This window comes from Bombyx mori, chromosome 20 (genome assembly GCF_030269925.1).
Source record: "Bombyx mori chromosome 20, ASM3026992v2".
Lineage (NCBI taxonomy): Eukaryota > Metazoa > Arthropoda > Insecta > Lepidoptera > Bombycidae > Bombyx > Bombyx mori.
In genome coordinates, this window is record NC_085126.1 from 10,503,807 (window position 1) to 10,523,446 (window position 19,640).

Consider the following 19,640-nt stretch of genomic DNA (forward strand, 5'->3'; position numbering starts at 1 on the left):
TTGACAGCTTATATTGGATTTTTTTATAGATTTTTTGGTCTTGATATTTTCTTTATGACTACCTACTATGTGACATCAAACTTTGATGAATAAATTAACTGAAATAGCAATTTTGACTTTTTAAAAGTGTAGTTAGATGAACATAAGGCCAGCCATTTGAATTTAATATAGTCAGAAACGGTAAAATTTGGTTTTTGTGAATTTAAACTCGATCGCTCAGCGAGTTAAGGAAAGAGCCATGCTCGGAGTTTCTTTGAAGGATAATGTTGGAGTTTGAATATAAATGTAAGGGCAGGCAGCACTTGACACATGATTACAGATTTCGAATATTATAATTATTTTAAATGTTTAAAAAACAGATGATTGTCTTCTCGTAAGAAAAAGTCATGACTTCTCATCTAGACACGGTCAAAGAAACATGTAAGAGTTTTATAAAAATATAAAGATAATAATTTTATAATTGTGTAACAGTATTCAAACTATCTGCAATATAATTATAATGAAGCAGTGTGTTTTTAAATAGCCCCTCATCAATCTGCAGAACCCAGTCCCCTCAAATTTAACCGTCCAACAGATAAAATCAGGAATGAGGTTATTGGACAGAACTAAAGTCATCGACAAAGCTCAAAGAGTCAGCAAGCCTAAGTGGCAGTGAGCTGGCCATATATGCCGTAGAACTGACGAGCGCTGGAGCAGACGGGTTCTCGATTGGAGACCGCGCAGCGGAATACGTAACGTGGGACGCCCCCGGCTAGATGGTGTGATGACCTCCGAACGGTGGCCAGCAAGAAGTGAATAAGGAGAGCCGTAGACTGGGCTCAGTGGTGGGGCTTGGGAGAGGCATATGTCCAGCAGTGGACGACGGTTGGCTGTTGTTGATGATGATGATGATGATGATGATGATGATGATGATGATGATGATGATGATAATGATGATGATGATGATGATGATGATGATTTTAAACTCCGAACATTAATTTTTAGAAGTATCAGACAACTTTTATATAGATAAAACAATAATTTTTACTAACATTATAATCTATACTTCTATACTAATATTATAAAGGGGAGACTTTTTAGGGGGAACGCAAACAAAGCCACTGGACGTAACTTCTCGGGATCCTCCGAAAAGTCCACTGAAAAAGTATCAGTAAATAACTACCATTTTAATGAGATTTAATTTCATCCCAGTTCATTAATATCTCAAATTAATTATCTTCATTTCATTTTTCTCCTTAATAACATTTTTCATAAAAATGAGAATTTATACTAAAATAAGAATGCGATCTGAAGTATCTATCTAAGAGTCCCTTCTTTATTTCGCCGTAAAGTCGTGTTTTATGTAATATTAACACCACCGTTGAAACAATATAAATTTTATTGTTGTAGCGACATAAACAATTCTAAGTAATTATATTATGTACATTAGTTATTTAACACATTATAAATTATTATTTGGCGGTAAAAAGGTCCCGTCTCACAGACTATATTCTGTTTCCCACATCTCGTGCGTTCCGGCTTACGCATCATAAAAAGGTGCGTACATAAACGCCACACCACCCCCCTACAGAGAAGGAGAATCCGCAGAAAAAGAGAAAAATGATCATAGGTCGAAAGGTTTGGAGAAGTGGACTCTGCGACCTGATCGGGTGGTATATTGAGGTGTATGCGTAGGAGTAGCAGTTAGAGGTGCCGAAGGCACGAGTGGACAAGAAGGGACATCAGTAGCGTCCGGTTGCGCTGGTTGAGGCACAGAAACCCGCGGTGCTGGTGCCGGAACGAGATATACTAAAGAATGCTCGACGAAAGCTGGCTTAATTCTGTCGACACTGACCGTCACCTGTTTCCCTTTTACATCAATCGACCACGTTTTTCCGTCCTCGGCTCTAGATATAACTCTATGAGGACCAGAGTAAGGTGGTTGCATTGAACGTCTAACCGAATCCTTCCTGAGCATGACATGAGAGGCGGTGGAAAGATTTTTAAATATGAAAGGTGATGGTTTAGTGTGTGAGGAACATGAAGTGAGACGCAATTTAGACCACATTTAGACATACGCTGTCTTAACTTTACGACAAAATCCGTCGGGTCCTCGAAGCCAGAAGGACCGGGAGGTACTAACAGTTCCCCTGGAAGCGTTAATGTTTCTCCGTAAAGCAATTCCACTACTGTCGCTTGTAGGTCTTCTTTAAAAGCAGAACGCATTCCTAATAAGACCAAAGGTAATGCATTCAACCACGAATCATCATAACACATCAGAGAGGCCTTTAATTGTCTATGCATGCGCTCCACGAGCCCATTGGCACAAGGGTGGTAACTAGTAGTGCGTATACGTTTAGTACCACATAAATTAGTAAGGCGTCTGAAAAGGTCCGACTCGAACTGTCGTCCCTGGTCGGTTGTGATGACAGCAGGTACTCCGAATCGAGCAATCCAACCGGCTACAAAGGTGCTCGCCACTTCTTCTGCTGTTATTCTATTATGCTATTATTATTTAATTTTAACACATTATAAATTATTTTTATGTTTTAAATATTTGGCGGTAAAAAGGTCCCGTCTCACAGACTATATTCTGTTTCCCACATCTCGTGCGTTCCGGCTTACGCATCATAAAAAGGTGCGTACTTAAACGCCACATATCCATCGCTCATGTATATCGTGTCCGGTCAGAAGCTTGACATATTATATACATTGAGGAGAGGAGGAGACTTTTGTGATGGACGCATACATTTTTTGGTCCTCGAAATTTTAAAATTTCATATGTACATTGGTTTGCGCGTTGCGTGTTTCATGTTTTTTTTTTTTTTAATAATAAAACAGACATGACCTAAAGGTCTTAGCTACCAGGTCATAAATCCCTAAAAAAAAATTATAATGGGAAAAGATTTGATTGTTTGTTTGTTTACATTGAATACGCTCTGAAATTACAGAACCGATTTGAAAAATTCTTTCACTGTATGGAAGCTTCACTATTCCAGGGTGACGCAGATTTTATTTAAATTAATTTAGATTTTATTTTATTTAAAAAAAATATGGTTCTTTACTAAAACTCCAATAATCTATAACCCAAGGTGTAATAAATTACTTAAATCATTCTTTCGTGCGCACCGAAAACTATTGATGATAGAATAAAATGATGTACTACGACTTTGCAGAGCACATCATTATTTACAAAAACTGATATAACACCAAATGTGTAACTATTATAGTTACGACACAATAAGCGTTCTTTTACTTAAAAAAATAAAACGACAAATAAAAAATAAAAGTTCATTAAAATAATTATATTCTAACTTTCTTTTTAATCTTCTTTTTTTAATAACCTGACGAAAATAGAAGGGCTCATGTGTCTGTATTATAATATTTAAGATTTTCTTAAATACCCGAGCAAAGCCGGGGCGGGCCGTTAGTAATATCATAAGAACGGAAATGTCAATTCAGTTTATGAGAACCTGCTCATTGACTGATTGTTAACGCCTACGAATTTTCGTCGAATTTGCAAAAAAACCTTATCTGGTTTTTCAATTGCATCGGATTAGTTACTCAGGTGCGTTACTAAATGCGTACAGCTCAATATCATCGTTAAAAACGACAAATGGCGGGAATAGGCCACCCATTTCTGTATGTTTGGTCAACAGTGAGTTAGACATTGATAAATAAATTGAGTGCTTTTGTGTTCTACGGTGCATGATTTTAAAGTTGATACAGTTGTAAATATTCTGTGAACGATGTCGGCCAGTTAATTTTCTTTTTCCACTGCATTTATAACATCCAGCTGATTTTAAAAATGAACTAACAACACTCCTTAGTTTAGATGAGATGAAAGTTTTGGTAATATGATTATGTTACATAGTTGAATATTCTATCTTTGTAAAAAAATCATTAATAATTATGTTACATGTCTTGGTTTCGGAATTTACGGTGATGTGTATTGTTTGACCTTTACTAAACATTCAGGGGCATATTTATGTATAAACGTATTTATCATATTATTAACTACTAACCTAGACACATACACCCTTTTAACTACAAAGTCCTTGTACACAAATCATCAACTGCTTGAAGTCTGTTAATTTTTCTGTTATGAAATCTGTTAATTTCTTTCAAGTTTCTTTAAAGAATGGATGAACGCAGTGGTTCCAATTAGTATGAATGAACTCTACTCAGTTAGTGGGCGGTGTGATGGTAAAAACGATATGATGGTATCATCTCAAACAATTCCTCAGAACACTCTCCATGAAACATACAGTACAAAATACAGTGGGAACTGAAATCCCTCTGTAGACCTATAATCTGTGAGAATGTGCTAGATACATCATAATTTAGAAAAAAAATACATGAAGTCATTACGAAATGTTATTTTAACTATTGTGAATGTACTATTCTAGGCTTATAGGTTTTTTTATTGTTGTAAGGATGACATGCTTCAATTTTGAAAAAAGGTTTATTTGGCACAGTTTACAACGTAATAATCATTTTGATTGATCCAATCTACAGGCCCAAATGACAAACCAGGTGTCTCCAGTCGAAGAGCAGGAGAAACTCCTGGAGGAGGCCTTGAACATTGTTAAAGTTCAGGTAATTGTGGTGAATTTGGCATAAAAGAGATTCAAACTTTTAATTTAAGTAGTAGTTATAATTATTAAAAGGAATAGAGTAATTTAAAGTAAAGCTGCATGTTACATGGTAAGAAACAAATCTGAATTAATGAGCTCAAGAAATTGTGAGGTTGAAGCAGCAGTAGTTAAGGCTCGCAGATGGCACTGGGACCAAAAAGATTTTGAGTGGGTAGGTTTGCAAGCTGAAACAATGACCTGTGAAAAATCGAGGATCCTGTCACTGGATCCAGGCATTCAGTAGGTCATTGTGTCGAGGCTTTGAGGCATGGCATGGAGGCCTATGTTTTTTTTTTCTTAGTTGGGTGGACGAGCTCACAGCTCACCTGGTGTTAAGTGGTTACTGAAGCCCATAGACATCTACAACGTAAATGCTCCACCCACCTTGAGATATAAGTTCTGAGGTCTCAGTATAGTTACAACGGCTGCCCTACCCTTCAGACCGAAACGCATTACTGCTTCACGGCAGAAATAGGTAAGGCGGTGGTACCTACCCTGGTGGTAGGACTCACAAGAGGTTCTACCACCAGTTCAGCAATATATGTGTGAGTTGAAAGACAGAGACTAAAAATCTGTTCAGTATTGCCACAGTGTGGAGAAGTCAGTTTGACTGCTCATGCCTTACAATTACATTTTGGAAAATAAAAAGTTATAATACTCTCACTTTTTTCTCAACATGATATAATTTATTATGTATTTTTATTTGTTTTCAGGCATTTCAAATGAAAAGATGTCTCGACAAATCTAAATTAATGGACGCCCTGAAACATGCATCAACAATGCTGGGTGAATTGAGAACTTCACTGTTATCACCAAAGAGCTATTATGAGCTTTGTATCCTTTGAAATTCAGTTCAGAATTATTTATTGAAGATAAATTATCTCTGTGTAAGATTCATATATCAGCTTTTTTTATGGGTGTTAAATAAATTTCGTAACTCTCAGACATCAGATATGGCAATAACAGATGAACTGCGTCACCTGGAGCTGTATCTTCTGGAGGAGTTCCAAAAGGGAAGGAAGGTTGCAGATCTTTATGAACTGGTCCAATATGCTGGGAACATTGTACCTAGATTGTACCTGTTAATCACAGTAGGACTGGTCTACATCAAAACAAACACGAATCTGCGAAGAGATCTATTGAAGGTTCGTATAGTATAGTGATTTCTGATGTTGTATACTCTACTATTTCCAAGGAGGGAATTTTTGAATAGACAACCATTAAAAGAAACATTAACCTTGTAACTAAAATCTTAACTCCTGATTCAAATTTAATGTCTAAATAATCTTGCTTTTCAGGATCTGGTTGAGATGTGTCGCGGAGTTCAGCATCCTTTGAGAGGACTTTTCCTTAGGAATTACCTATTGCAGTGCACAAGGAACGTTTTACCGGACACACACGAAGCCCCAAATGAAAACGAGGGAACTGTGAGTAATTTAAATAGCCTCAACTTATTGACAATAAGCAATAGTCTGTGCTCAGTCATAGTCTGTGTAAGCACAATTTGTTGCGCAGATCACCTGCATCGTTTGATCTATGTTTTTGAAATGATAAAAAATTGTGTGAGTGTGTAAAAGAGTGATTTTGAACTGAAAACTAGGCCTTTTAGGTCAATAAATAAAATGAATACTTTCATAGCACTATATATTGCTGGATTAATCTTTAATCATTTCATAGGTTTTGATAACTAATTGAATTGAAGTCGTCGTGGCCTAAAGGATAAGACGTCCGGTGCATTCGTATCGAGCGATGCACCGGTGTTCGAATCCCGCAGGCGGGTACCAATTTTTCTAATGAAACACGTACTCGATAAATGTTCACGATTGACTTCCACGGTGAAGGAATAACATCGTGCAATAAAAATCAAACCCGCAAAATTATAATTTGCGTAATTACTGGTGGTAGGACCTCTTGTGAGTCCGCACGGGTAGGTACCACCGCCCCGCCTACTTCTGCCGTGAAGCAGTTATGCGTTTCGGTTTGAAGGGCGGGGCAGCCGTTATACTGTTAAAAGTGAGACCTTAGAACTCATGTCTCAAGGTGGGTGGCGGCATTTGTGTTGTATGTCTATGGGCTCCAGTAACCACTAAAGAATAATAATAATAAAAGATTTGAAAATCATCGTAATATTACAAGCAGATGTAATTGAAAATAAGAAGTTTTAAATTCATATATTTCAGGTACGAGATGCTGTTGATTTTGTCCTGATGAATTTCGCCGAAATGAACAAGCTGTGGGTCAGGATGCAGCACCAGGGACACTCAAGGTATGATGTATGAGGCGGGATGTGCCATTCTAAATAAGGACATTTTGACCAAAAATATCATTAGGGTTGTCTACAATACAATATTTTTAAATGTTACAATAATGCACACAAATGAAATGTTCAATGCGACCTGGCACAACAACTGCTCCCGTGTTGTAGCCTGTTTATAATAGCCTGTTTATAATCAACAGCTTATTTCACTCCTAACACGCTGAGTTCCTATCTTCTCAGCGGGTCGCGATTCCGATCCGGTAGCTGATTGATTTGCTTAGCAGTTGCTCTTGAGTTGTTAGGTCTCCTTGGAGGCGCTCGGGCAGCTGTTACCAAATCCTGTGTCGGGTAGCCATCATACAACGCAAGATATTTGACAGATGCCTGAATCTCGCTTACGACTTTTTCAAGATAAGCTCGCGTATATACAAGTTCCGAACAACAACATTCGGACCGTCGGTCTACCGAGCAATAGCACCCGCTCGGTGGAAGATCTTTCTTTCCGTCATTAAACATTCCAAACCGGCTCCTGGCTGAGCCTTTGCTCGCCCACCTGTCCTGGTGAAACTGGAAAGGCCTCCGGCTCAGTAATTCCTCAATCATCAAAAAAAAGCTTTTAGCACATGGATCATGTTGATCAGAATAATTGCATAAGTTTTGAGCCGTATTATTATTGTTTATTGAATTGGCAATTTTTTTTCAGAGATAAAGAGCGCCGCGAACGAGAACGCTCAGAGCTTCGTATATTAGTTGGTACGAATTTGGTTCGACTGTCGCAACTGGAGTCCGTCACGGTGGAGGACTACCGCAGGATGGTGCTGCCCGGCATCTTGGAGCAGGTCGTGAGCTGCAGGGACGCCATAGCGCAGGAGTACCTCATGGAGTGTATCATACAGGTCAGAAAGTATTTATTTTGTAGCAGGATTTACGACCTGGTAAGAACCGCTGCTTAATGGCGCCTGGGACGCTGGTGTTTGTGGCCTCCTTGACAATGTCCGTCCACCTGGTTGGCAATCTTCCTCGACTTCTCTTTCCTTCCACGTGACGTGACGGCCATTAAGCAGGCCGAATGTTGCCTGCACATTGGAGCAAGCTAGTGCAAAAACTGGATCAAGGTGGTCACAACCCTCAGTAATGAGGAAACGACAAAGACAAAAGACAAAGAACCGCTGGGTCACGTTGGATGCAGGTGGCAACGGATCGGCCGCACTGGAGATCACTTGGATAGGCCTATGTTCAGCAGTGGACAGCGGACAGGCTGAGATGATGATGATGATGATGATGATGATGAGCAGGATTTAACAACCGCCATGATTTCAATTTTAATTTCCTTAACACAAAAATAAGAAAACAAACAAAGATCATATTATTATATATAAAAATACCGAATTCAACAACTGAAATGGAAATGGACTGGACAATTAATTCGAGATTAAACAGAAAATTGGGCTATAAGCGTGACAGAGTGGTGTCCATGATATACAAAGCGAAATAGAGGGAGACAACAATGTAGATAGGAAGATGACACCAAAATTGCGGCAGGAACGACTTGCATGAGAAAAACGCAGAAGAGAACTCTTGGGGAGGCCTATGCTGTACAGCAAGACAATCAAGAAACCGGTGTTGAATAAAAAAACTAGATAATAAGTGTATACTTACATATTTAAATTTTTAAATACCTACATATATTCAGTCTATTCTTCTATGGAATGCGCTCCCACTCAAAATAAGGTCGGCCACTACACGTGAAGCGTTTAAGACGAAGGTTCGAGAACTGTTTCTCAGAGAGTTAGCAGAGTCATCTAATTGATAATATTCGTTTATATATGTTTTTATATGTATATATTTATATATATCTTATATTTATGTATATGTATTTATTTAAGTACTATGTATTATGTATGTTATATATACACATAATATATGTTTAAGTAATACCAAGTACCACTTCACACTACACCTACCAAGCTTCATCTCTGCACTCCCCTAAGGTAGACTGTTAGAGAATGCCTATGGCATTAAGTCCGCCTTTATACTTTCTAGTATAAGAAGTTATAAATAAATAAATATATCGCGTTAGTGACCTAGTTATTAAAATTAATAAAAATGTAACTTAAATTAGATTGTTAATAAAGGTTATCTTAATATTAATGTTTTTAGTAAACAAATATCAATTGTTTTTCATAATAGAGTTTTTACAGTGGCAAATTAAAAAAATGTACTCACAAATATCACATAATATGAACATTTTATCTTAACTCTTAATTAAAGGAGAGTTCACTTTATCAAACAGAATCTTAATAATTTTCAACAATTGTTTGATCTTATTTCATTCAGGTGTTCCCGGACGAGTTCCACCTGGCCAACTTACAGCCGTTCCTCAAGTCGTGTGCTGAACTCCAACCCGGAGTCAACATCAAGAACATCATCATAGCACTGATCGAGAGGCTCGCTTCGTATAGCCAGGTCCGTATATGAGATGTGAATGTGAGGGAATATTTGTGTTTGTTTATTGTATACTATTCTTTTTATTTATTATTTTTACTATACAAAGGTTTTTTGGCACCTCCATATGTTCCAGCCAGGACTAGATGGGAGGGGAAAAATGCTACAAATTTAGTCTTTTCAATATATAGACACTTTAGTCTTAGTGTTTGAGAATATCTTTATTATTTCTTCAGAACATTTATTGCCTATGATTCCGTTTCAAATTTTGCCCTCATGCCTTGCTGTGTTATCCTTCCATCATATCCTGGCCGAAACTCATTAAATTACCAGTAACACTGTATATGTAATCTAACCTAATCATAACCTACCATGTGTCATTGTAAATTGGATTATGATTCCGTTATTAAATTACAGAGGAATGAAGGCAATATGAATCTAAGCGTGGTCCTGGAAGATGGACAAGAACAAGAAGTCCAACTGTTCGAAGTTTTCTCTGATCAAGTTGCTGCGATAACCCAGGTTAGCCAATCTTTGAAATACCCAGATATCATTTTAAAACAATGCAATGGCCGGCACAGATGTTACACAATCAATTGACATGACATTTTCTGTGTGATGTCTTTAATGGACTCCAATAATTATGTGTTTTTTTTTATTGCTTAGTAGGGGTGGACGAGCTCACACCTGGTGTTAAGTGGTTACTGAAGCCCATAGACATCTACAACGTAAATGCGCCACCCACGTTGAGATATAAGTTCTAAGGTCTCAGTTACAATGGCTTCTCCACCCTTCAAACCGAAACGCATTATTGCTTCGCGGTAGAAATAGGCAGGGTGGTGGTACCTACCCGTGCAGACTCACAAGACGTCCTGCCATCAGTAATGCTTGCATAAACAATGAGCTTAGACTGACCGTGGAGATTTATTGAGATATTTTTTCACCAGAGCAGGGTCGACATGCCCCAAGAAGACATGCTGAGCCTCCAACTCGCTCTGCTCAAGCTAGCTCAGCGATGTCACCCGGACAAGCTGAACTATGTGGACCGGGTTCTAGCTCACACAGACAAGATCTGCACTGACATACACCAGTCCAGGTGAACACTCGGACTTGAGAGATTACTTCTTCTTTTAAACGCTACTGTTACCTACAGTAAATACTATCTATACTAATATATAAATCTACAGTGGTTTTTACGGATGTTCTGTTATAACTACTGAACCATGCATCCGATTGACTTGAAACTTGGTATCCATGTAGAAAATACATGTACTTAATGGATATGCTAATATTTATGTGAGTGTTGGATTCCCTACACAAGTTGCGGAGGCGTTAATGATGAGAATCTTTGTGGGGGTGAGAAATAGTAATGTTAATTTTAAATGCCCAGCGAAGCGGACGGGTACAGCTAGTTATTTGATAGATATTATCCATCCTCCATATTATCTGGAACCGCTGCTTTCATCGACAGTGCATTTCCAGAGGTCTTTTTTGCCATGTACCATCCGGCTATGGAATGAGCTCCCCTCCACGGTGTTTCCCGAGCGCTATGACATGTCCTTCTTTAAAAGAGGCTTGTGGAGAGTATTAAGCGGTAGGCAGCGGCTTGGCTCTGCCCCTGGCATTGCTGACGTCCATGAGCGACGGTGACCACTTACCATCAGGTGGGCCGTATGCTCGATTGCCTACAAAGCCAATAAAAAAAAATTAAAAAAAACCCACCTTGAGATATAAGTTCTAAGATTGGGATCTGAAGGGCGGGGCAGCCGTTGTAACTGTACTCTTAGTACAGTTACAACGGCTGCCACACATTCCTGCTTCACGGCAGAACTAGCCAGGGTGGTAGTACCTACCCGCGTGGACTCGCAAGAGGTCCTACCGCCAGTAAGAACCACTCACCATCAGGTGCTCGTCTGCCTACAGGGGCAATAAAAAAAATCATTTTCTTACGTCAATAAACCTTGTACTAACTCTGTTCCCAGCGGTCAGTCGACGTTGGAGCACCACACGCCAGTCTTCAAGGAACTGATGAAGATCATCAAGCTGCCCTGCGACCACTACAAGAACATACTGGTGCTGATTAAGTTGTCCAATTACGCGCCGCTGATACGACATCTCAGCTACCAGGGTCGGGTGATGATAGCCGTCCACCTCATCAACGACGTGCTGGAGACCAACACCGCAATATCCACTCCGCAAGATGTAAGTGTTTGTCTCTACGTTTTAAGCTTGGTTCACGGGTCTAGTCGAGGCCTCGAAAGAGAGAGAGAGAGAGAGAGAGAGAGAGAGAAAGAAAGAGGGAGGGAGAGAGAGAATTATTGTACATCAACAATATAAACAATGCGAAACATTAAATACAAAAAACAAAGTATAATTGGTGGTCTTATCGCTAAGAGCGATCTCTTCCAGACAACCACCAGGTGGAAAAGAATCATTGAATGATGGAAAAGAGTCAAGTAGACTGCAAATTGAGAGATGCTGATCTATAGCAATAAATATCATCACAAAGAGGAATGGATGAACGATTTATTTGATGTTAAGTGGTCTTTGAAGCTGATTTGGATTAAGATCACTTTTATTTATTTATTTTTTATTGCTTACATGGTTGGACGAGTTCACAGCCCACCTGATATTAAGTGGTTACTGGAGCCCATAGGCATCTAAAACGTAAAGACCGCCACCCACCTTGAAATATAAGTTCTAAGGTCTCAGCTGCCCCGCTCTTCAAACCGAAACGCATTACTGCTTTACGGCAGAAATAGGCGGGGTGGTGGTATCTACCCGCGCGGACTCACAAGACGTCCTACCACCAGTAAAATGCACGTTCCTTAGCAGGACTATGTATGTGTAATGTAGTTAAGTCGATATTGTTAGGTCGAAGCTGTCCTCGGTCTCTTGGATGTGCTGGTGAAGGATCAGCCGGATCAGCCGCCTTCTGAAAGCGACGTTGAAGACTTCGTGGAAGAACAGGGCTTGTTGGCCAGGTAACTGGGATCTAGTATATCATCACGGTAGATGGTCTTGCTCTAAACAACCCTCAGACACAGCCCACTGAGTCTATACTTGAGACCTTAGAACTTATATCTCAAGGTGGGTGGTGCGTTTACGTTGTAGATGTCTATGGGCTCCAGTAACCACTTAACACCAGGTGGGCTGTGAGCTCGTCCACCCATTAAAGCAATAAAAAAAAAACTGAGTTTCTAGCTGGATCTTCTCAGTGGGTCGCGTTTCCGGTCCGGTGGTAGATTCTGCGAAGCACTGCTCTTGCTAGGGTCAGTGTTAGCGACGTCGTCAAGTTTGAGCCCCGTGAGCTCACCTACTAGTTAAGGCCACTTTTTTTTCCCCCTACCTAAGCTGATAGCTTTGAGAGGCTATATCAGCGTCGCCTTATGAAATTGTAGATTTTGAGGGTTTTCTAGAAATATGCTCCGGCTATAATTATGTAAATTTTTTGCACTTATGATTTTATTGCTTTTATTATTTATTGTTTTGTTACTTAAATCGGTGGACGAGCTCACAGCCCACACGGTGTTAAGTGGTTACTAGGGCCCATAGACATTTACAACGTAAATGTGCCACCCACCTTGAAATGTAAGTTCTAAGGACTCAGTTTAGTTACAACGGTTGCCCCACCCTTCAAGCCGAAACGCATTACTGCTTCACGGCAGAAATAGGCAGGGTGCTGGTTCTACCCGTGCGGACTCACAAGAGGTTCTACCACCAGTAAGAAGTAAGCTCTTTGTCGTTTCATTTCAGACTTATTCATCATTTCAAATCGGACTCCGCCGACCAGCAGTATCTGATAACCAGCACAGCGAGGAAGATCCTTCAGGGCGGCGGAGCGAGGAGGATCCAGCACACGTTCCCGCCGTTGGTGTTCCACGCGTACCGTCTGGCGTTCGTTTATAAGGACCTCAAAGACCAGGTGCGTCCGTGGGCTGCCGTGGGCTGCCCGGAGTACCTGTTGCCAACGTATCAAATATTAAAACTACATTTACGAAGTTGGTCACTCAGAACTGCTTACGTCACTGGTCCGTTGCATCAGAGACTGTCAAGCGTTCGTGACGTCACGAAAAATGCAATGACATTAATAAAGGCCAGTATAAACCGTAGTAGCAGTTGAATTAGGAAGGAGTGACGTCATTCAATAAGAATTCACTGGTGGTAGGACCTCTTGTAAGTCCGCGCGGGTAGGTACCACCGCCCCGCCTATTTCTGCCGTGAAGCAGTAATGCGTTTCGGTTTGAAGGGTGGGGCAGCCGTTGTAACTATACTGAGACCTTAGAAATTATATTTCAAGGTGGGTGGTGGCGTTTATATCGTAGATGTCTATGGGCTCCAGTAACCATATAACACCAGGTGGGCTGTGAGCTAGTCTATCCAACTAAGCAATAAAAAAATAATGAAACTCGTAACATTAAGAAGTTTTCACTCATGCCTCGAGGAAGATGGCGTATTCACGTTGTTGTCTATGGGCTCCGGTATTTAACACCCGCTAAACCGTGAGCTAGGCATCAAAGCAATAAGAAACAAAATGTTTATTTAAATCTAACGAACAGGACGAGATGTGGGAGAAGAAATGCCAGAAGATATTCCAGTTCTGTCACCAGACCATCACCATGCTCGTGAAGGCGGAACTGGCTGAACTCCCTCTAAGGTATGCTGCTCCTTGGAACCAAAGAAAATCTTACTAGAGAATTGGACTCTTGAGAGCTTTTGTGCTTATACGTTTATTTAGCCCACTGAGTTTCTCGCCGGATCTTCTCAGTGGGTCGCGTTTCCGATCCGGTGGTAGATTCTGCGAAGCACGGCTCTTGCTAGGGTCAGTGTCAGCAACACTCCGGTTTGAGCCCCGTGAGCTCACCTACAAACATTAGGGTGAAGTTTAAATAGCCTCTCAAGCTAAATAGCTCTCAGCTTAGGTAGGAAAAAAATAATAATATATACGTTAACGTCATGAAAACTGGTGAAGCTGCTCAGTGGACGACGGTCCTAATGTTATTGTTCGAGGCTTGTACGTATGCAAACATATCTTGAAATTTTCGTTAGTGAGATTCAGGAAATTGCTGTGAAATCTCTTATGTTCTGTGTATATATGGAGAGTATAAGTAATGAGGGGAAGTAAGGAGTCTTGAATAAGGGACAATGCAAGTTATTGTGACTCACTGAAATAGAGATAGTGTAGGAAATGTAAATAATATCAATATATGTAGCAGTTTTAAACAGAGTTGCGTGTACTGGGTTGAAGTGAAGTGTAGTCTTTGGCGTTGTTTTTTTTTTAAATCTTACCACTTGCTACAGTGGCGTCACCTTAATTGACCCCATTCAGCAGACACTTTTTAATACAGTTTTTTTTGGGTTTTTATGACCTGGTAACTAAGACCTTTAAGTCATGTCTTATTTTAATTTATATTCTTATTTTTATGAAAAATGATAATATGGACTGAAATTAAATGAAGATGATAAGTTTCAGACATTAATCAACTGAGATGAAATTAAATGAAATGACATGATATGATATGGGATGACTGTAACTTTTTCAGTGGGCTTTTTGGAGGATTCCGAGAAGCTACGATCCAGCGGCTTTGTTTCATTTTCCCACATTTGTGCACTTTCACAGATATTAAACAGTTAATAAACCACCATTATTACACATTTAAACCCGAAGAAACACTAAATAGACAAAATAAAACAAATCACACAACTTCACTCATCGCGTTCCCGCCAAAAAGTCTTTATACACTGAGATAATCTTTCTTACTTCTACCCGCCATAATTATGATGGCTACCCACTACAAGCAATAATAAAATTATCTTCCCATCGGTACTGAATGGTGTGTGTAAATATGTTACATTAATTTCAGGTTGTACCTCCAGGGAGCTTTGGCGATAAGCGAAATAGGATTTGCCAATCATGAAACGATAGCTTACGAGTTCCTGTCGCAAGCTTTCTCGCTGTATGAAGACGAGATATCCGACAGCAAAGCGCAACTGGCCGCAATAACATTGATAATAGCCACCTTCGAGCAGATCAATTGTTTTGGTGAGTTTGCTATGTCACTGGAAACTGTGATTTAAATTTTTTTTTCAAACAAATTATCTTCTACTATATATGACATTGGAACTTGGACCTCATGCCTCAAGATGTTGTGTACCAAGTGTTGCACCGTCATTGTCACGAGTGCACCATACATCAGTACTGTACAGCATCACCAGAATGCTCCATATCGGCGTGTGATAACCGAACCCAAGACAAAACATCTTGCTGTCTCCCTCGCACGTTTAATGGCTTTGTCATGAACCACTTTGGTCTACTAATTTATTCCTCAACCTGCGACGCAATCCAGTCAGGGTTTGGTGATATTCAGGGTGTGGTCCATGGAAAGGTCTGCACTGGGTAGTTTTTTTTAGAAAATGCTATATTAGATTCACTGGGCGAGTAGGTGAGCTCACGGGATCTAACCTGGTGACGTTGCTAACACTAGCCCTAGCAATAGCAGTGCATCGCAGAATCTACCACCGGATCGGAAACGCGACCCACTGAGAAGATCCGGTCAAGAAACTCAGTGGGCTGTGTCTATGGGATGACTGTGGTATCAATGGAACATAAGTGTAATGTGGAGTATGTTGTACGCAGGCGCTGAGAACGCGGAGCCGATGCGGACCCAGTGCGCGCTGGCGGCCAGCAAGCTGCTGAAGAAGCCGGACCAGAGCAGGGCCGTGGCGCTCTGCTCGCATCTCTTCTGGAAGGGGACCAGGGACGGCCGCCCGGTACGCACCGCCAGGGGACCCTCGCACACAGAGACCCCATGTGGCTTTTTATTTTTTATTGTGGTTAGTGGTGTTAGGTGGTTACTGGAGCCCATAGACATCTACAACGTAAATGCGCCACCCACCTTGAGATAAAAGTTCTAAGGTCTCAGTATAGTTACAACGGCTGCCCCACCCTGCAAACCGAAACGCGTTACTGCTTCACGGCAGAAATAGGCAGGGTGGTGGTACCTACCCGAGCGGACTCGCAAGAAGTTCTACCACCAGTAATGACGCAAATTATAATCTTGCGGGTTTAATTTTTATTACACGATGTTATTCCTTCATCGTGGAAGTCAATCGTGAACGTTTGTTAAGTACATATTTCATTAGAAAAATTGGTACCCGCCTGCGGGGTTCGAACACCGGTGCATCGCTACACACGAATGCACCGGACGTCTTATCCTTTAGGCCACGACGACCTCTCAACAGCTAGTACAGCTAGTAGTATTTTATTATTATGTCTTGTCAACTAATCTACCCGGGTCGTGATGGAAGGAAGTGTAGTCACTGCTATATATTACGTAAACATTAAAAAAGACGTTAGTGTATCCGTATAGACGTACTTGTAGAGACAACAAAACGGTTTACTAATAGTATGTTCGCATACTCCAGAACCGACAGAATTTGTCTCTCTAGTCGATCGTAGGCTACTGAGGGATCAAATGTTTTTATATAAAATAATAAATAACGAGATTGATTCTAGCCATCTTCTTTCCAAAATTTCATTTAAATGTAGTCGTATTTCCGCGCGTTCTAAACAGACCTTCCACATGTCCACGGCTCGAACGAAATATGCTTCTAACTCTTTTGTCCGTAGATCTTGTAGGTTGTATGATGCTAAGTTCTCTAATGCTGACATCTTTTGCTTGTCACTTGTAGCATATAGAAAAGCTATTTTAAAACTTTTATAAGGTGATTTAGCTCGATAAGTAGTATAGTTGATGTATAAAATAATATGTGCGTATTGTGTTGCTTTTGTTTTTTTGTAATTTAAATTTCTAAATTTCTCTTCTTGTTCACTCTCTACTTATATGTTATTTTGATTGTGGAAACATATCTGGTTATTGTTTTAGCTATATTTTTTTAAATATTATATGTTTGTATTGTACTGTTTGTTTCCCAAATAAATAAATAAATACTTGCAGGTGTGGGCGCTGAACGACGCGTCCCGCGCGCTGGACTGCCTGAAGAAGGCGGCCCGCGTGGCCCAGCAGTGCATGGACGGCGGCGTGCAGGCGCAGCTGCTGGCCGAGCTGCTGGGCCGATACGCGCTGCTGCGGGAGCGCGGCAACCAGAGTCTCACGCCCAGCCTCATCGACGCGGCGAGTTCACTTTCTCTGTCTCTCTTGCTGTCTAGACGACACCACAAACACACAAACACGGATCTTTTACACAAAAAAATAATAATAACGGTTTTGAGATATTAAGCTGGCATAAGTGCTTGTTCACGTAGGAAGGCGCGGGTACGAACAGCCAAGACCCAGGCGATGGACGAACACCTAGGGTCACCTCCCGGCGTTTGGGAGGCGGGTAGAGTTTGGCGGTCAGGTCGCCGTCTCCTGTGTCTCCGGCGGCTATTAATGCGTTAGGTGTCATTTTAAACACACTAATACAAATCTTTTACACGAAAAAAAAACACGTGTGGCACTCGGGGACTGCCGCGGTAAAGCTATTGCATAGCATTTTTATCAACTTATGCAATTATAATTAGACAATGATAATTTAATATTAAAACAATAATAAAACAAGACCACGCTATATTAAACATTAATAAAAGCAAAACATTAACTGTCCCCTTCACACTCATAAGCTAGACCGCGCGAGAGAGATGGGCAGACTTTTCATGAGGCGCATGCAGTGTGACGTCATGCCACGCGCTTATTCACAAACACTACGTGTGAATGTGTTGAACGCGAGCTACATGGTAGGCGGAGTGAGGGGTGTTAGGTTTTTTTCGTTACGGATTTTCATGATTCGGTCGCCGCACTCAAGGCCCGCGAAATACCCACCCGCGCGGACTCACAAGAAGTCCTACCACCAGTAAATATACGAGTGTTCACGTACGAACCGCACGCGCAGTCGAAGTAGCGGCGAAGCGCGACTCGCGACCTTAGGTAAGTTCAACCAGTATGAACTTGCCGCTATAACGATGTCTTTCATAATAATATTTTTTAATAATAATATGAAGTGAAATGAAATGAAGTGAAGATGATTAATTTGGGATATTAATCAACTAGGGTGAAATTAAATGAAATGAGATGAGATAAAATATAATCTCAGTAAATGGTGGTCATTTACTGTGATTTTTTCAGTGGACTTTTTGGAGGATCTCGGCGAGGCTCGTCCAGCGGCTTTGTTTCATTTTCCCGCATTTGTGCACTTTCAAAGATATTAAACAGTCAATAAACCGCTATTACACATTTAAACCTAAAGAAACACTAAATAGACAAAATAAAACAAATCACACAACTTCGCTCCTCGCGTTCCCGCCAAAAAGTCTTATTAACGTTAAACTAATTTCGCCCACAGATAATACAGAAAATACGCGAGGAGCTGGCCAACTTAGATCAGTCCGAAGAAGTGGAGCAGATCACGAAACACTTCCACAACACTTTGCAGCATCTGAAGAACAGGATCGAGTCTCCGGACCCCGAGAGTCTGGGCTACGAGGGTCTCACGCTGTCCTAACCCTGGGAGGTCCGGTACTTGTTCTTGTCAATCTATCGTAATGACGTAGTTTGGAGTGTTAGCACTCGTGAACACACTATACTAGCGATATAGAGCGTCAAAGGCTCACGTGAGTACCCTTCAACTACTAGTATCTAATAAACATCATCAAGATGTATTAATGAAATGATAAAATAAATATAACATTTATATAGAGAAATGAAAAACAAATATATTATATATGGGTTGTGGAAACACTGTTGGATGAAAACCAGTTAAAGTATCTCACACATAACTCTATCGTAATATCGTGAGCTTTTGAAAAGCATTTAATTAAGATGTCAAACACTTCAGTTTTTTGTATTTATTTATCAGACAAAAGGAGTGTTACAATTAGTATATATACTATTTAAGATATATTGGTATATGCAATTTGATCTGTATATAGAAAAAAACATATTTTTAATAAACTGAAGATTGATCTTAGATTATAGTATTGTTGTTTGTATGTTGATGATCGAATTAAAGAAATTTAATAACTGATATTCGACTTTTTTTTTCATAACACATGCTTTTTTAAATAAACATTTAATATTTTTTTAAGTTACTCATCCATATAGCATCACAATTGTTTTTTTCTGTTAAATAATGTTACCTAATTGTTTTATGTATTACTATGTTTCATTTATATCAACTAGTGGTCACGCAGTAGTCGAAATTCGACTATAATTCATGGAACATTATTAAGAATCTATTGTTTAAGATTATTATTCCTCTATAATCACAGAATTCGAATACACTATAGATTAGATACAAAGATATAAAGCAATAACAAAAGTTTG

The 19,640-nt window shown here is 40.1% G+C and overlaps 1 protein-coding gene across 4 annotated transcripts; it reads left to right on the top strand.

Annotated features, from left to right (window-relative positions):
- Positions 1-3,397: 3,397 nt before the first annotated feature.
- LOC101737683 (vacuolar protein sorting-associated protein 35) lies at positions 3,398-19,343 on the top strand. Of its 4 annotated transcripts, none has more exons than XM_004926114.5 (18): positions 3,398-3,547; positions 4,498-4,578; positions 5,330-5,450; positions 5,568-5,761; positions 5,915-6,043; positions 6,797-6,882; positions 7,577-7,769; positions 9,211-9,339; positions 9,736-9,840; positions 10,266-10,414; positions 11,301-11,520; positions 12,193-12,302; positions 13,075-13,243; positions 13,878-13,975; positions 15,183-15,361; positions 15,956-16,089; positions 17,277-17,453; positions 18,661-19,343. In XM_004926114.5, the coding sequence occupies exons 2-18, from the start codon at positions 4,504-4,506 to the stop codon at positions 18,817-18,819; spliced, it is 2,427 nt and encodes an 808-aa protein (XP_004926171.2). In that variant the 5' UTR covers positions 3,398-3,547; positions 4,498-4,503; the 3' UTR covers positions 18,820-19,343. The 4 variants fall into 4 exon arrangements, with proteins under 4 accessions (XP_004926171.2, XP_012545811.2, XP_062530408.1 ...); XM_012690357.4 differs by having other exon boundaries at positions 3,440-3,637; XM_062674424.1 differs by having other exon boundaries at positions 3,543-3,621.
- Positions 19,344-19,640: the final 297 nt, after the last annotated feature.

Bases quoted from the DNA above. Each gene is read 5' to 3' on its own strand.
- LOC101737683 (XM_012690357.4), top strand. From the start codon at position 3,596: ATGGCGGGAATAGGCCACCCATTTCTGTATGTTTGGTCAACA. The intron at 11,521-12,192 runs GTAAGTGTTTGT...CGATATTGTTAG, and splicing joins CAATATCCACTCCGCAAGAT to GTCGAAGCTGTCCTCGGTCT. The intron at 13,976-15,182 runs GTATGCTGCTCC...CATTAATTTCAG, and splicing joins CTGGCTGAACTCCCTCTAAG to GTTGTACCTCCAGGGAGCTT.